Source organism: Stegostoma tigrinum, chromosome 2 (genome assembly GCF_030684315.1).
Source record: "Stegostoma tigrinum isolate sSteTig4 chromosome 2, sSteTig4.hap1, whole genome shotgun sequence".
NCBI classification, from domain to species: Eukaryota; Metazoa; Chordata; class Chondrichthyes; order Orectolobiformes; family Stegostomatidae; genus Stegostoma; species Stegostoma tigrinum.
Window position 1 is genome coordinate 155,289,613 of NC_081355.1, and position 13,562 is coordinate 155,303,174.

General features: G+C 48.7%; 1 protein-coding gene across 2 annotated transcripts in view; it reads left to right on the forward strand.

The window, feature by feature from the left end:
• lrrc24 (leucine rich repeat containing 24) overlaps window positions 1-12,376 on the forward strand; it is a 35,210-nt gene extending 22,834 nt beyond the window's left edge. The window contains exons 3-5 of one of the 2 annotated variants that reach the window (XM_048560415.2): window positions 940-1,218; window positions 2,990-3,158; window positions 6,623-12,376. In XM_048560415.2, the coding sequence (XP_048416372.1) occupies window positions 940-1,218; window positions 2,990-3,158; window positions 6,623-7,578 (1,404 nt within the window). In that variant the 3' untranslated portion in view covers window positions 7,579-12,376. The remainder of the gene's footprint in view (window positions 1-939; window positions 1,219-2,989; window positions 3,159-6,622) is intronic. The other variant, XM_048560425.2, reaches the window with a different exon arrangement.
• The last annotated feature ends 1,186 nt before the right edge of the window (window positions 12,377-13,562 follow it).

Sequence of the window (13,562 nt, forward strand, 5' to 3'; positions counted from 1 at the left end):
ATTGGTCAGAACATTGAGTACAGGAGTTGGGATGTCTTGCTGCAACTCTGCAGGGTATTGGTGAAGCCACTTTTAGAATACAATTAGACCAGTTCAATTGTGGTCTCCCTGCTATAGGGAAGATGTTGTTAATCTTGAAAGGGTTCGGAAAAGTTTAACAAGGATGTTATTGGGACTCTGATAAAAGGTCTAGGCCCGAAACGTCAGCTTTTGTGCTCCTAAGATGCTGCTTGGCCTGCTGTGTTCATCCAGCTCCACACTTTGTTACTGGGACTAGTGGGTTTGAGTTATAAGGAGAGGCTGGGTAGGCCAGGACTTCTTTCCCTGGAAAGTAAAAGGCTGAGGCTTATCGAGGTTTACAAAATCCTCAGTGAAGGTCTTTTCCCTAGAGTGAGATCGTTCAAAACCACACGGCATATTTTTAAGTTGAGAAGGGAAAGATTTAAAAGGGACCTGAGGGGCAACTTTTTCACACAGAGGGTGGTGCATGTATGGAGTGAGCTGCAGAGGAAGTGGTGGAGGCTGGTACAGTTACAACTCTAAAAGACATTTGGACAGGTCCATGAAAAGGAAAGATTCAGAGGGAGATGGGCCAAACAAAGGCAAATGGGACTAGTTCAGTTGGAACTGTATTATTCAAAGAATCTATCACACGGTCTCTTTCTCTGTGTCTCTCTCTCTCCCTCCCACTCTCTGTCTTTCTCTCCCTCTTATTCTGTCTTTCTCTATCTCTTCCATTCCCTTTCTCTCATTCTCTGTTTTTCTCCCTCCTTTTCCAATTCTGTCTGTCTTCCTCATTCTCTGACTCTCTCTCTCATTCTCTGACCATCTCTCTCTCTCTCATTCTTTCTTTCTCTATCTCTCCCATTTTCTCTGTCTTTCTCTCAATCTGTGCTCTCCCTCTCTCTGAGCTAACTGGGGTCTTGTTCATTCCCTCAGACACTATTTTTACAAGACAATGATATCACTCACATCAGCCAGAGGGACTTTTCCCATCTTTCCCAACTCCAGAACCTCTACATTCAGAATAACAGCCTCAGCACTATTGACCCCGGTGCTCTGTCCAGGCAACACTTGCTCGTGGAATTAGCACTGAATGGAAATCGCATCCAACACCTCAACGACAGCATCTTTGAGGGTCTGGACCACCTCAGGGTCTTATACTTGGCAGGAAACTACATCAGCTGGTTAGCAAGCCTGACCTTTCGAGGACTCCAGGTACCAGGCCCAGAGTGGGCAATGAGCGAACAGGGGAGAGGGCAATGCGGGAGAGAATGGGCGATGAGTTAACAGGGGAGAGGGCAGTGGGGAATGGTGTGAGCATTGAGGGGTTGAAATGAAATCTGAGCAGACGGAAAGTGTGGAAAATTGAGGCTGGATCTGGCACTGGATGGAGAGGAAACCTGGGAATTTTTCAGGAGGAGAGTCTCAGATTGGACAGGGAGAGAGACTGGGATTGGACAGGGGGAGATACTGGGAATGGATAAGGGGAGCGACTGAGAGTGGACAGGGGAGAGGCTGGGAGTGGACAGGGGGAGAGGCTGGGAGTGGACAGGGGGAGAGGATGGGAATGAACATGGGGAGAGACTGGGAATGGACAGGGGGAGAGACTAGGAGTGGACAGGGGGAGAGACTGGGATTGGATGGCAAAGAGACTGGGAGTGAACAGGGTGAGGGGCTGGGAGTGGACAGGGGGAGAGGCTGGGAGTGGACAAGGAGAGAGAATGGGAGTGGACAGGGGAGAGGCTGGGAGTGAACGGGGAGAGGCTGGGAGTGGACAGGGGAAGAGGCTGGGGATGGACAAGGGGAGAGGCTGGGAGTGGATAGGGGGAGAGACTGGGAGTGGACAGGGGGAGAGACAGGGAATGGACAGGGGGAGATACTGGGAATGGACATGGGGAGAGGCTGGGAGTGGACAGAGGATAGACTGGGAATGGACAAGGAGAGAGAATGGGAGTGGACAGGGGGATAGACTAGGAATGGACAAGGGGAGAGACTGGGAGTGGACGGGGAAGAAGCTGGGATTGGACAGGGAGAGAGGCTGGGAGTGAACAGAGGGAGAGACTGGAGTGAACAGGGGGAGAGGCTGGGAGTGGACAGGGGAGAGACTGGAAATGGACAAGGAGACAGAATGGGACTGGACGGGGGAGAGGCTGGGAAAGGATGGGGGGAGAGACTGGGAATGGACAGGGGGAGAGACCAGGAGTGGATAGGGGGAGAGACTGGGATTGGATGGCAAAGAGACTGGCAGTGAACAGGGGAAGAGGCTGGGAGTGGACAGCGGGAGAGGCTGGGAGTGGACAAGGGGAGAAAATGGGAGTGGACAGGGCGAGAGGCTGGGAGTGAACAGGGGGAGAGACCGGGAATGGACCTGGGGAGAGAATGGGAGTGGACAGGGAGAGAGGCTGGGAGTAGACAAGGGGACAGAATGGGAGTGGACAGGGAGAGGCTGGGAGTGAACAGGGGGAGAGACTGGGAATGGACATGGGGAGAGATTGGGACTGGACAGGGAGAGGCTGGGAGTGGACGGGGGAGAGACTGGGAATAGACAGGGGAGAGACTGGGAATGGACATGGGGAGAGAATGGGAGTGGACAGGGAGAGGCTGGGAGTGGTCGGGGGAGAGACTGAGAGTGGATGGGGAGCACACTGGGAGTGGACAGGGGGAGAGGCTGGGAGTGGACAGGGGGAGAGGCTGGGAATGGATGGGCAGATGATCTGTACCTGCCCAGACGAGAGGGAGGGAGTGTGGGTGGATCAGGAGGAAAGTCACGAAAGAAACTTCAGTTCGTGATCTTAACTTTTTTGAGAAATCTGGGGCATGAATAGAGCACAAAAGACAGAGTGCAAAGGGCGAAGTTTGCAGGTTGTTGGTGAAGATTATGACAGTGAGTGTAGAGAGTGAAGTGGGGAAGCAGTAGTGAGTTGGGAGAGGGGCTTAGCATTTTGAAACCTGATGGTGTGTTTTTTTCCCTTAATCACTTGGTCAGAGATTACAGGAACTCCATCTTCAGGAAAACAATATCCAGTCTATGGCTGACCAAGCTTTTGAGGGGCTCTCATCACTAGCCTTGCTGGACCTGAGCAGCAACAGGCTCCATACACTGCATCAGGCATCAATCCAACCCCTAAAAAGCTTACAGGAACTCCGATTGGCTGGTAAGAGGATGCTCATAACATTGAAATATCTTACTGTATAAATACTCACAGTGCGACAGACAGGGGACTATTTACAGTAATATCTGCACAGTGTGACAGACAGGGGGTTATTTACAGTGATATCTGCACAGTGTGACAGACAGGGGGATATTTACAGTGATATCTGCACAGTGTGACAGACAGGGGGTTATGTGCAGTGATATTCACGCAGTGTGACAGACAGGGGGTTATTTAAAGTGAAATCCAAACTGTGTGACAGACTGGGGGTTATTTACAGTGAAATCTGCACAGTGTGACAGACAGGGGGTTATGTGCAATGATATCTGCACAGTGTGACAGACGGGGGTTAGTTACAGTGATATCTGCACAGTGTGACAGACAGGAGGTTATTTACAGTGATATCTGCACAGTGTGACAGACAGGAGGTTAGTTACAGTGATATCTGCACAGTGTGACAGACAGGAGGTTATTTACAGTGATATCTGCACAGTGTGACAGACAGGGGGTTACGTGCAGTGATATTCACGCAGTGTGACAGACTGGGGTTATTTAAAGTGAAATCCAAACTGTGTGACAGGCTGGGGGTTATTTAAAGCGAAATCCAAACTGTGTGACAGACTGGGGGTTATTTAAAGTGAAATCCAAACTGTGTGACAGACAGAGGGTTATTTACAGTGAAATCTGCACAGTGTGACAGACAGGGGGTTATTTACAGTGAAATCTGCACAGTGTGACAGACAGGGGGTTATGTGCAGTGATATTCATGCAGGAAGCTATTTACAGCGATATCCACAGTGTGTGTGACACAGGGTGTCACTTACAGCGATATCCACACTGTGTGAGATACAGGGTGTTACTTACAGCAATATCCACACTGTGTGAGACACAGGGTGTTACTTACAGTGATATCCACACTGTGTGACAGACAGGGAGTTATTTAAAGTGATATCCACACTGTGTGAGACACAGGGTGTTACTTACAGCAATATCCACACTGTGTGAGGCACAGGGTGTTACTTACAGCGATATCCACACCGTGTAATGAACTGGGGTTTATTTATAGTAATATCCACATATCTACACTTAGATACAGGGCCAAAAACTGCTCCCAATATTCCAAACACAGTCTGACCAGAGCCTTATAAAACCTTAGCAGCACATCCTGCTCTTGCATTCTGGCCCTCTTGAAATGAATGCCAATATTGTATTTGCTTTCCTAGCTACCAACTGAACCTGCGTGTTAATGCTAAGAGAATCCTGACTATGATCTCTATTAGAATGGAATCCCTAAAGTGTGGAAACACAGGTCCTTCGGCCTATCGAGTCAACACTGACCCTCTGGAGATCATCCCACCCAGACACACCCCCTTCCCTATTCCTGTAACCCTGCATTTCCCATGGCTTTCCCACTTAGCCTGCACATCCCTGGATTCTCTGAGCAATTTAGCATGGCCAATTCACCTGACCTGCACATCTTTGGACTGTGGAAGGAAACCGGAGCACCCGGAAGAAACCCACGCAGACATGGGGAGAATGTGCAAACTCCACCCTGTTACCCGAGGCTGGAATTGAACCCGGGTCCCTGGCGCTGTGGGGCTGCAGTGTTAACCACTGAGCCACCGTGCCGCCCCTAATTCTTCCTACCCCACACTTTCCAACACTGTATTCCATCTACCTTTTCTTTGCCCCCTCTCCCAGCCTGTCCAAGTCCTTCTGCAGCCTCCTGCTTCCTCAACACTAACCTGTCCCCCCACTTATCTCTGTGTCATCTGCAAACTTAGCAACAATGCCCTCAACTCCTTTGTCCAGATTGTTAGCGGATCGTTAATGTGACATGTGAGCAGTTGTGGTCTTAACACTGACCTCTGTGGAACTCCACTGGTCGCTGGCCCCCATTCTTAAAAAGACCCCCTTAACCCCACTCTCCGCTTTCTGCCAGGCAGCCAATCCTCTGTCCATGCCCGTACCTTGCCCCTAACACCACGGGCTCTTTTCTTATTTAGAATTCTGCTGTGCAGAGATCAGAAAAATAAGAAACCAAAGTTTAACTATGAAGAAGGAAGCTCATGCCCACCTTTTGCATGGCAACTGGGGATGGGTAGGAAGTGGAGGTCCAGTTAGCACGGCTGAATCCGATAAATGAATTTTCAGTAGCACTCACCACCAGCTAGAGCAGGTACTGAGATGGAAGGAGGTCCTCTGTTTGCAGCACAGCGGTCACTGGTCTTTGGGGAGAAGCAGCCAGACTTCAGGGTCAGCTTCTAGGTTTTGGGAAGGGTTTGCCAGGATTCAGGGAGGAGTTGCTTGGATACAGGGAGATGTTGCTGCACGGCGAGTTGCTAGGAATGATGGTGGGGGGGGGGATTCTTTTGCTGGTGCTAGCAGTGCAGAGAGGAATGGCCTGCTAGGGCGCAGGAAATTATGCTGATGAAGGGTGTCATTGCTAGGATACAATCTAGAGTTGTTGAGATAAGGGGTGGTGTTGCTAGGGTTTGGAGAGAGACAGCTCGGGAGTCGGAAGGGATTTCTAGTGTACAGGGAGGTGTTGCTGGGATACAGGGAAATTGTACCAGTCCAGGGCAGGGTTGCTGAAATTGTGGTAGTAGCTGCTAGGGTTTGGGGAGAGAGAGTTTCGGCACTGGGAGTTGTACTTTTGTAAATTCCTTCATGGGATGAGGGTGTCGCTAATCCCTAATTGCCCAGAGGGCAACTGAGAGTCAATCACATTGCTGTGGGTCTGGAGTCACATGTAGGCCAGACCAGATAAGGATGGCAGTTTCCTTCCCTGAAGGACATTAGTGAACCAGATGGGTTTTTCCAACAATCGGCAATGGATTTATGATCCAGATATTCTATTGAATTCAAATTCCACCATCTCCCATGGCAGGATTCGAACCGAGGGTGCCCGGAACATTATTTGGGTCTCTGGATCAACAGTCCAGTGATAATACCACTAGGCTATCACCTCCCCTACCTGCTCGAGACATTTCATAGGTACTTGGAGGATTGTGTTCGGGTGTCAGTGGTGCACATCAGGAGAGGGTGCCCAGGCCTGGACTGGAGCCATAACTTCATCAAAATGATCCCAGGGCTAAGGGAGTTAAACTGAAGGGGAGCAGACTTGTAATCCTAGGAGTGGGGAAGTTCAGCAGGCAATCTAACTGAGGTAGACGAGGGGAATGGTGAAGGGTGTACCTGACAACTTGTGTTTTTCTGTCTCTCTCTCTCTGTTTCCCTTTCTCTCTGTGTGTCTCCATCTCTCTCTCTCTGTCTCCCTTTCTCTCTTTCTGTGTCTCCATCTCTCTCTCTCTCCCTTTCTCTCTCTGTGTCTCCATCTCTCTCTCTCTCTATCTCCCTTTCTCTATTTCTCCCTCCCTTGCTCTCTCTGCCTCCTTCTCTCTCTCCCCCCACCCTCTCTCACCCCCTCCCTCTCTCCCTCCCCCCTCCCCCACCCCGGTCTGTAGGGAACCAGTGGAGGTGTGACTGTGTGCTGCATTGGCTGTGGGCCTGGACGACTGGGGAGGGTCAGCGCCGGCTGCTACTGGGTAAGAAGATGGTGTGTGCTGAGCCCCCTCGTTTGGCCGGACACAGCCTGCTGCAAGTCCCAGGAAACAGCCTGGTTTGTATCCCGCCGGCCGTGAGGCTGGACCACAAGCAGGGATTGGTGAGCCGCGTGGGGGACGAGCTGAGGGTGAGCTGCCAGGCCACTGGTTACCCTCCTCCGGCAGTGAGTTGGAGGAAAGTGAGCGAGGCTGGGCCGGGGCCTTCAGGCCTACTCCCTGGAGGGGCGACACTGACCCTCCGCAACTTGACAGCCTGGCATGCCGGGATCTACGAGTGTGAGGCCCACAACCCGGGCGGGAGGGCCTCTGCCACCTTTGAGCTGCGGGTCAACCTGTCGTCAGGCCCAGGCCTGGGCCTCAGGAGTTGGGAAACGCCCTCACCGGGCCTGCCTCCGTACCAGAGGGCAGGTGCTGGCAGTATGGAGTTCACCACCTTGGGCCCCGGCACCCAGGCCAGCATTGCGGTCGGTATCTCCCTGCTGACTCTGGTCGCTTTCCTGCTCTTGGGGGCGATGATCTGTCGGAGGAGAGCGGGCGAGAAGGGCCAGGGAGGGGAGGAAGGCGGCCTGTACCTTAATGACTACTCGGACGGGCCGACCACCTTTGCCCAGCTGGAAGAGTACCGCGACGAAGCAGGCCGGGAGATGCTGGTGCTCGACCGCAACAGGACAGACTTCTGCACCTACAAAGACACGGCTGCTGAGCCAGGCCGGCAGCTCCGGGGGTTGGGGCCTCTCCACCAGGCTCAGGCCCAGGCCCAGGCCCAGGCCCAGCCCCAAAGAGGCCCTGGGGAGTTATTTGAGAACCTCAGCGGCGGAGCCTTCAAGCGGGAGATTGAGTACGAGATCCATTGCTGAGAGAGAGAGAGAGAGGGAAATGAATGGTGGTGCAGGAATGGAATATTCTGGGTCAATCCCATCCCACCTCCTGACTGAAGTGAAGGCGAAATTCTGCGTGGGTTGGAAATTGCTGGGAACTCAGTCCATCCAGCAGCTTGTGTGGAGTTAACGTTTTCTTGTGACTCAGGATTGTACACGGGTTCGAGGCAGACAATACTCCCTGGCATCATACTGAGAGGGCAAGATGTGACACTCGACCGTGCGGAGCATAAAGGACACTCCAGGGCACCATTCCATAAGATGTAGGAGCAGAAGTAGGCCATTCAGCCCATCGAGTCTGCTCTGCCATTCAGTGAGATCATGGTTGATCTGATAACACTCAATTCCACTTTCCTGTTTATTCCCCAAGTGTTTGATTTCCCTCACTGATTAAAAATCTGTCTCAGCATTGAAATAGCAGCAACAGCCCTCTGTGCAAACTCCACACAGACAGTCACCCGAGGCTGGAATCAAATGTGGGTCCCTGGCGCTGTGAGGCTGCAGTGCTAACCGCTGAGCCACCGTGCGGCCCCATGAATGGCTGCACTCCTGTGTGCATAAAGGTATCCCGAAACGTCAGCTTTTGTGCTCCCGAGATGCTGCTTGGCCTGCTGTGCTCATCCAGCTCCACACTTTGTTATCTCGGATTCTCCAGCATCTGCAGTTCCCATTGTCTCTGGTTTATAGTCGACTTACTTTATACACTGGGGAAGGGTTTCTGTGGAGAATCTGGCAAATATTCTCCATCTCCTGGGACAAAAGCCTGGGACAGACTGGAGTAAGAGAGATACAAGAAAATGATATTGTATCAGTGATAATGGGAACTGCAGATGCTGGAGTTTTGTGCTCCTGAGATGCTGCTGGGCCTGCTGTGTTCATCCAGCCTCACATTTTATTCTCTTATATACAAGAAAATGAAGGTGTTTATTTCAAGTTGAGTCTATGAGGTTGGTGAAGTCAGAAGTAGATCAAACGAAGTAAAGTAGGGTGCAGACCTAATTCTTTGAGGAGGTAACAAATTAGATAAAGGCGAGCCAGTGGATATGATCAATTTGGATCTTCAAAAGGCCTTTGGCAAGGTGCCACACAGGAGGCTGCTAAATAAGACAAGAGCCCATGGTGTTAGAAGCAAGGTACTGGCATGGATAGAGGATCGGCTGACTGGCAGAAGGCAGAGAGTGGGGATAAAGGGGTCTTTTTCAGGTTGGCAGCCAAAGACTAGAGGAGTTCCACAGTGGGAGGTGTTGGGGCCACAACTTTTCATGTTATACATTAACAATCTGGATGAAGGAACTGAGGGTGTTGTTGCTAAGTTTGCAGATAAGACAATGATAGGTGGAGGGACATGTAGTGTTGATGTTACGATGATGAGGCAAACCTCTCTGATGATTAAAATTGAAACACCCAGAGCAGCTCGCCTTGTCTCAATATCTGCTAAAAGAAGTGCAAAAATGGTATCATCTGCCTTTCAGCTCCTGTTCTGTTATAAAATGAAAGAAATTCTTATACTCACTTTATAAGCAACAAGTAACAATTTATTTATCATACTCTAACAATGAACAAATTAACAGACCTACCAACAACTGAACAATTCCCCCTTAACTACTAACTATTCTCAAGTAGAACAAAATTCTAACGGCATGCTATGCCAATAAATAGAAGTCCCACATATATAAACCCAAATAATAAGAAAAATAAATTAAAACTTTGACTCTCAAAACTACAGTGAGGATGCATCTGCCAGAATGTTCTGTGCCTTTACCGCTATTCTTTAGTTAGGAATTATTTATTTGTTGAATCCTTGCATCAGGAATATTGGCTAAGAGTGCTGTTATACGTTTTAGATGGTGCTTAATCAGAGAGCGTAAAGATTTCTGGAGAGCCAGGGTTTTATTCTTCCAATGGCAATTTGCCCTCACAGATTTTCAAAAACCTCTCTTCCTGTATACCCTGATGACTTTATAATAGGATTGGTCCTAGGTTGTCAACACATCAAATTAAAATTTAATTGGGTTTTGGTATCTAGGGCATGGTTTAAATTAATTGGCTGATATTAAAGCAGGTTGCCTTAACATCAAAACAAGCCCAGATTGCCAATCACACAGCTAGTTGACACATGGACACCATGGTCAACATGGGCCAGTTTGGGCTGAAGGGCCTGTTTACATGTAGTATTACTCTGTGACTCTATCTGTTTCAATTTCAGATCTGTCTATGCATCTACAGCTGCTTGCAGACATTATTTTATCTCCAAGCTGAGAAAAACACACCACCTCTTAAAGGACCACACACTCTTCCTCCTATCATTTTTACAAACCAATTCTAACATTCTACCTTCTAACTCAGAAGTACTCTACCTAAATTCACAACAGTTGAAGAAGTGGGAGGCTGCAGTAGGACAGAAATAAACATGTTTATGGTTCAATCACAAACATGTTAATGTCAAACCTTCCTAACACCCCGATACAGGGGCTTATAAATTAATTTAAATTAAAGCAGACAAAACTCTGATTGGTTTGACCAATTTAAAGGCCTCCAAGATTTAAGAGGGAAAAACATATTTGATCAAATCCTCACCAGTTGAGTACAGGAGGTAAGAGTGGCACCAAGCATGGCTGAAAATGAGGTATGAGCCTGGTGAAGCCGCAAAACAGGAAGTGCCAAACATCATAAGCAGCAAATGATAGACAGAGCTCAGTGATCCCACAAACAATGGATCAGATCTAAGCTCTGCAGTCTGACCACTTCCAGTCATGAATGGTGTTGGATGATTAAACAACTCACTGGAGGAGGAGACTCCACGCATATCCTCATCCTCAATGTAGCAGCAAATTACTGCAGGTGCTGGAATCTGTACTGAAGACAACAAAATGCTAGAGATCACAGTGATCCAGGCAGCATCCATAGAGGGACAGCGAGCTAATGTTTCGAGTCTAGTACAGCTCTGAAGAGTCATCTGGACTCAAAACATTAGCTTAGATATTAAAGTGTGAAGCTGGATGAACACAGCAGGCCAAGCAGCATCTCAGGAGCACAAAAGCTGACGTTTCGGGCCTAGACCCATCATCTGATCCTGACCTGGTCCAAACATGGACAAAAGAGCTGAATTCCAGAGGTGAGGTGAGAGTGGCAGCCCTTGACATCAAGACGGCATTTGACTGAGGGTGGCATCATGGAGCCTAGCAAAACTGGAATCAATGGGTATTCAGGGGCAAACTGGTTGGAGTCATACCTGGCACGTAGGAAGATGGTCATGGTTGTTGGAGGTGAATCTTCTCAGCTCCAGGACATCTCTGCAGGAATCCCTCAGGGTAGTGTCCTTGGCTCAACCATCTTCAGCTGCTTCATCAATGACCTTCCGTCTATCATACGGTCAGAAGTGGGGATGTTCACCGATGACTGCACAATGTTCAGCACCATTCGTGACTCCTCAGATACTGAAGCAGTCCATGTTCAAATGTAGAAGGATCTGGACAATATCCAGTCTTGGGCTGACGAGTGACAAGTAACATTCACACCACACAAATGCCATGCAACGACCATTTCAAAAAGAGACAATCTAACCATAGATCATTGACATTCATTGCTTTTACCATCTTTAGATCTTCCACTGTCAATATCCTGGGGGTTACCATTGACCAGAAACTCAGCTGGCTACAAGAGCAGGCCTGAAGCTGGGAATACTGTGGTGAGTAACTCACCTCCTAATTCCTTAAATCCTGTCCACTATCTGCAAGGCACAAGTCAGGAGTGTGATGGGATACTCCCCACTTGCCTGGATGGGGGCCAGGCCCAACAACACTCAAGAAGCTCGACACCATCCAGGACAAAGCAGCCGCTTGATTGGCACCACATCCACAAGGATCCCACTCCCTCCAGCACTGCTGCTCAGCAACGTGTACTATCTACAAGATCCCTCGACAGCACTTTCCAAACCCTTGACCTCTTTCATCTAGAACGACATGGGCAGCAGAAATGTGGGAACACCACCATCCTGCCTTGGAAATATATCATCGTTCCTTCACTATCGTTGGATCAAAATCCTGGAATTTCCTCCCTAATTACATTGTGGGTCAACCCAAAGCAGGTGGACTGCAGAGGTTCAAGATGGCGGCTCACTACCACCTTCTCAGGGGGCAACTAGGGACGGGCAATAAATGCTGGGCCCAGCCAGGGATGCTCACATTCCAGGAGTGAATAATAAAAAAAACAGACAAAACCCCACATTTCTGCACCAAATCTTACACAATTCACAGCTAAGCTTCTGGGAGTTAATCGTTAAAATTCCCCTGAGCTCTCAGCCCCAGTACCTCTCGTGTCGTTCATTCCTGTGAGAAGAGTCAGTATGCAAGCCAAGCTGACTGTTCCTGACATGACCCCCACACAACACCTCCTCCAGCCCTTTGACCCTGTCCCTTTAATAATGGTCCCCATTAAAACATCATAAACACATTATCTGAGGCCATTCTCATGGAAGGTCAATGTTTTGTAACCTCGTAATCCTTTCAATCTGTTACTTGCCCTGTTCTAGACAGACACACTCAGTGCCGATGATGTTTCTACACTGGAAATGAGGAACTTCACCAAGGTGAGCAAGCTCAGATGTAGCATAAAGCTCCCTCCTTCCTGGATAGGGGTCAATGATCATCGTCTGGTCCTGCTCAATGGAAACAATTCATCCCTTTCTTAACTGGGTTATACAAGAGTAGGTTTCGCGTGTCAATATGTGCAGTATTGTTTCTGTTACAAGGTCAGAATTATTGAGAGTAACTCTTGACCATGGATCCTGTCTCTATTTCATCTCCAGGGCTGTTTTTATTTACAGTATTCATGTCCAAGGTTCTGATTTTCTTATCTGTAAAGCCCAGATGGATGGGATTACAATCCCACAAGGTTTTCGCTTACTAGCTTGAGCTGGAGAAGCTGAGGGTTGTTCTCCACAGGGTTGGAGACAGAGGGGAGGTTTGATAGACCTGTACAAATAGTGGATAAGGAAACATGTTTTCCATTACAGGAACATAGGAGTAGGCCATTCAGCCCCTCAAGCCTGTTCCACCATTCAATGGGATCATTGGCCTAACTTCATTTACCTGCCTTCGTTAAGCAAAGGTATTAAGGAATATGGGCCAAAGGATTTATCTGTCTCAGGTGTAAACTGATCGAGCATCCACAGCCATCTGTGGAAGGGAGGTACAGCTAATTAGACAAGGCCTGGTGATGCAGATTTATGGTTTTGGATAAAGGATAACGGGAGATGTGAGAATGAACTGCTTTGTACATACAGTAAGTAGGCATGATCTGAAACCCAGCGTCTACAAAAGGGCAGGGCATGAAGCAAATTTTTAAAAAAAATCAAATGGGCATTTCCAATCAATGTGGTGGCAGCAAGGTGGGGAACAGTATGAGCTATATTTTTCAACAGACAGTATCATTGACCTGAGGAACCAACTCCATTGATATTGTTAATGACAAAGTGATAGTCTCAGGAACTGAAGGTCTACAGAAGAATGAATGGTACAGGAGAGGTTTCCCAGAGAACTGGGTGATGGTGTACCAAAAAGGCTGTGCTGGAGAAAGTCCGCACATCTGGCAGCATCTGTGGAGATTTCTGAAGTTATCGTTTTGAGTCCGGTGTTTATTTCCAATCTCCAGTGTCTGCAGTGTTGAGTTCCACTGAAACTGATCTAGGAATCCTGTCAGAGTGTAACACCAAGGCAAGGCCACAGGGAGAGTCTGACCCCATCACTTTCCCACCCCAAAGGGTAAATGTTTCAACCAGTGAGATGGCTAGCTGCCCCTAACTAAAGAGGTGGTAACATAAAGCTGAAAGGTATTCCCATTGAATAAACTGCACTGGGTTGACACTGCGGTAATGTCTGCATTATTTCGTTTGGTAATAAAACACAGGATGTTCTTTTGTCTATCGTACATTACTTCCAAAGACGAAGAATGTTCTAATGACA